Source organism: Neolamprologus brichardi, chromosome 16, assembly GCF_056152115.1.
Source record: "Neolamprologus brichardi isolate AB-2024 chromosome 16, ASM5615211v1, whole genome shotgun sequence".
Lineage (NCBI taxonomy): Eukaryota > Metazoa > Chordata > Actinopteri > Cichliformes > Cichlidae > Neolamprologus > Neolamprologus brichardi.
In genome coordinates, this window is record NC_142119.1 from 24,233,979 (window position 1) to 24,236,567 (window position 2,589).

The window sequence follows — 2,589 nt, forward strand, 5'->3', positions numbered from 1 at the left end:
GACGTCTAGCCATTTCTATAGCTTTATTGGACCGCGGTTCTTCCTGCTTTAAAGTAATTGTTCGTACAAGTTGGACCATAAATTGGAAATTCGCCGCAACACCTCTCCCAATAGCAAACATTTTATAACTTGGAGCACTACTTTTCAAAAAAACACTAAAATCTTCCGTTTTTTAAAGTTATTTTTAAAAATGTTTTAAATGATATTTAGTGGGGGTTAATATAATTTGAATATGTGGGCTGCTAGTAAGAACATCCAGCCATTACACATTGAATATTATGTTAAATAGTGCTGTTCTCTATTAGGTTACGTGGCCTCGATAAACCGCATTTGGATAAGTAAGGCCTTAGGGGATATGCTTTGGTCTAATACAAATAAATTAAAGAACAAGGTGCTTACGTCAACAAGTCAAAAATACGAATAAAGGATACAATCTTTATGCATTTATTTTTGATTTAGACTAAAAGATTTTTCCTTTCCCAAACATGGCACCTTGTCATGAACTGTATGAAAGCTTAAAAAATAATTTAGGAGGTTTTAAAAACAAAGATTTTAAGCAAAAAGTCGTTAAAACTGGGTAAATTCTCGCTTTACTGAAACTGCGTCCCGTGTGTGTAGTGACATAGACAGCAGTCGAAGTAGTTGCTCTGAATTCTTTTTATATTTATATTTATATATATATATATATACAACTCCAAATAACAGCAATACACATACATGTCTCCTGCTGCGTAAACATCCAACTTTGTTGCGTCAGTTGGCTTGAAACATTGTTCGACAAATCCTCTGTGGGTCTCATCAAGGTGAATTTTTTGCACGTGTGATGCATATTTGGCCAAATAACCCCAGAACGCTGACACTTAATAAATGTTTTAAAAAAAATTAATAATAATAATAACATTAAAAAAATTAAAATGGCTAAGGAGGCTCCTATCAAAAATCATTATAATTGTTCACATGGCTTCCTTGGTACAAACGTCAGAATGTGTGAAACGGCACCAGCACCGGACTTATAGCTGCTCCTTGCCGTTCCTCTCTCTGTTCATCTTCTTCATTTTCATCCTCCTGTTCTGGAACCAGATCTTCACTTGTCTCTCCGTTAAACTGAGTATGCGAGCGACTTCATAGCGCCGGTCTCTTGTCAAATACATGTTGTAGAGGAACTCCTTCTCTAGCTCTAAAGTCTGATATTTTGTGTAGGGACATCGCTTCTTTCTCGTCGAGCGTGCGTGAATCCAATTTGCTGCAGGGTTACCTAAAACACATAAAGTAAATACACATGTGATTAGTTGTTTGGTTTTTTCCCCCTTTTTATTGTTACCTTTAATAAACTGTAGCCATTGTTTTTCCTGAAATGGGGCTCAGAGACTTGCGGTCGGTTTCATTGAAGCAAAAGAAAATGAGAACTGTTGCTTGTTATGTCCAAAGAGGACTATTTCGATTACATGATTTCCTGTTTGTACTGATTGCCCCCGTGCACCAAGAGAGGGGAATAAATCAGATATGTACTTAGGTATAAAGTCTCCTTAGATCCAGTCTTATCGAAATATTAAGTTGTGTATCTATTTCGGGTGTCCCGTGACATGAAAAACATTAGGATCCCTGCAATAACCCTTGTAGGGCGGGTTCTCCCCTTTCGGAGCAACAGTATACTACGAGACACTTTTATAGGTTAGTAAAAACTCCAGTTTTACACACCCGGCTCACACAGTTCTTAAAGTTGTAAATCAGCACCGGCTATTTCATTTACTTACTTGGGTCAAGTTTTTGTTTTTCCTCTTTGGGTTCGCTGTGGCTCGAAAGCTCACTTCCACTGTGTTCTTTGGTTGCTTTTTCTGGACACTCCGATACTCCACACGTGAATTCGCCAGCGAGCGGCCGAACCTCCGCTTCCAACGTGTCACAATCTGAAGATTTAGCTGGCAAGACCTCTGGCTTTGTCCCGTACGACCGACTGCTGGAGGGGAATCCGGCGAACGAAACGTGGTTCGAAATGGGATCCATCCACGGTCGGACGCTAACGTATCTCCCGTCCGACGCAGGCAGATGGGACTGGTGGTGGTGGTGGTGCACATATGGATGATAAATCCCCTGAGGATGAACTGAGGACCAGGACGGCGAGAAAACAGCGGATTTCGGTGCAAAATTACACGAGGAAAAGTCTGCGTTGTCCCCAGCACCTGACGGCCTCGGGGTCATCGCGTGTGGAGCCTGAATAAAGCGTGCACCGTACACATCCTCCGGCTCCTGCCCCATTATAGCGTCCACATAGCAGTTACTGAGAGTGCCACTGGAAGACATTTTTGATGGCTTCCTACTCATATAATAAGGGTTGCACTGTTACGGGAAGCTTCCCTTTATGAACAATCATAGTATTTTGCTGGCCCGCATCTACAGGGATTGGTTACATGGATCACGTGGTCATATTTACCAATACAGCGAGTAAATCAATCCTGCCCTTGCTCACCCCCCCCCCCCCCTTTTTTTTTTCGTCAGGTTTAATTTAGCTTTTCATTTCTCAAATAATAAAAAGCCCATTCTGATGTGACTAGTGGGAGAAAACTAACGCTCAAATAAAATGCCCCTTTT

General features: G+C 41.1%; 1 protein-coding gene across 1 annotated transcript; it reads right to left on the reverse strand.

The window, feature by feature from the left end:
- Nucleotides 1-636: 636 nt before the first annotated feature.
- Nucleotides 637-2,345, reverse strand: hoxd9a (homeobox D9a). The gene is made up of 2 exons (XM_006788450.3): nt 1,755-2,345; nt 637-1,255 (listed from the first exon to the last, which is right to left on the reverse strand). The coding sequence occupies exons 1-2, from the start codon at nt 2,320-2,322 to the stop codon at nt 1,011-1,013; spliced, it is 813 nt and encodes a 270-aa protein (XP_006788513.2). The 5' UTR covers nt 2,323-2,345; the 3' UTR covers nt 637-1,010.
- Nucleotides 2,346-2,589: the final 244 nt, after the last annotated feature.

What these genes read in the sequence shown, in the direction of transcription:
- hoxd9a (XM_006788450.3), bottom strand. Translation starts at nt 2,322, where the DNA reads ATGAGTAGGAAGCCATCAAAAATGTCTTCCAGTGGCACTCTCAGTAAC. An exon ending in AAAACAAAAACTTGACCCAA is followed by an intron (nt 1,256 to 1,754) that starts GTAAGTAAATGA and finishes TATGTGTTTTAG; the next exon opens with GTAACCCTGCAGCAAATTGG.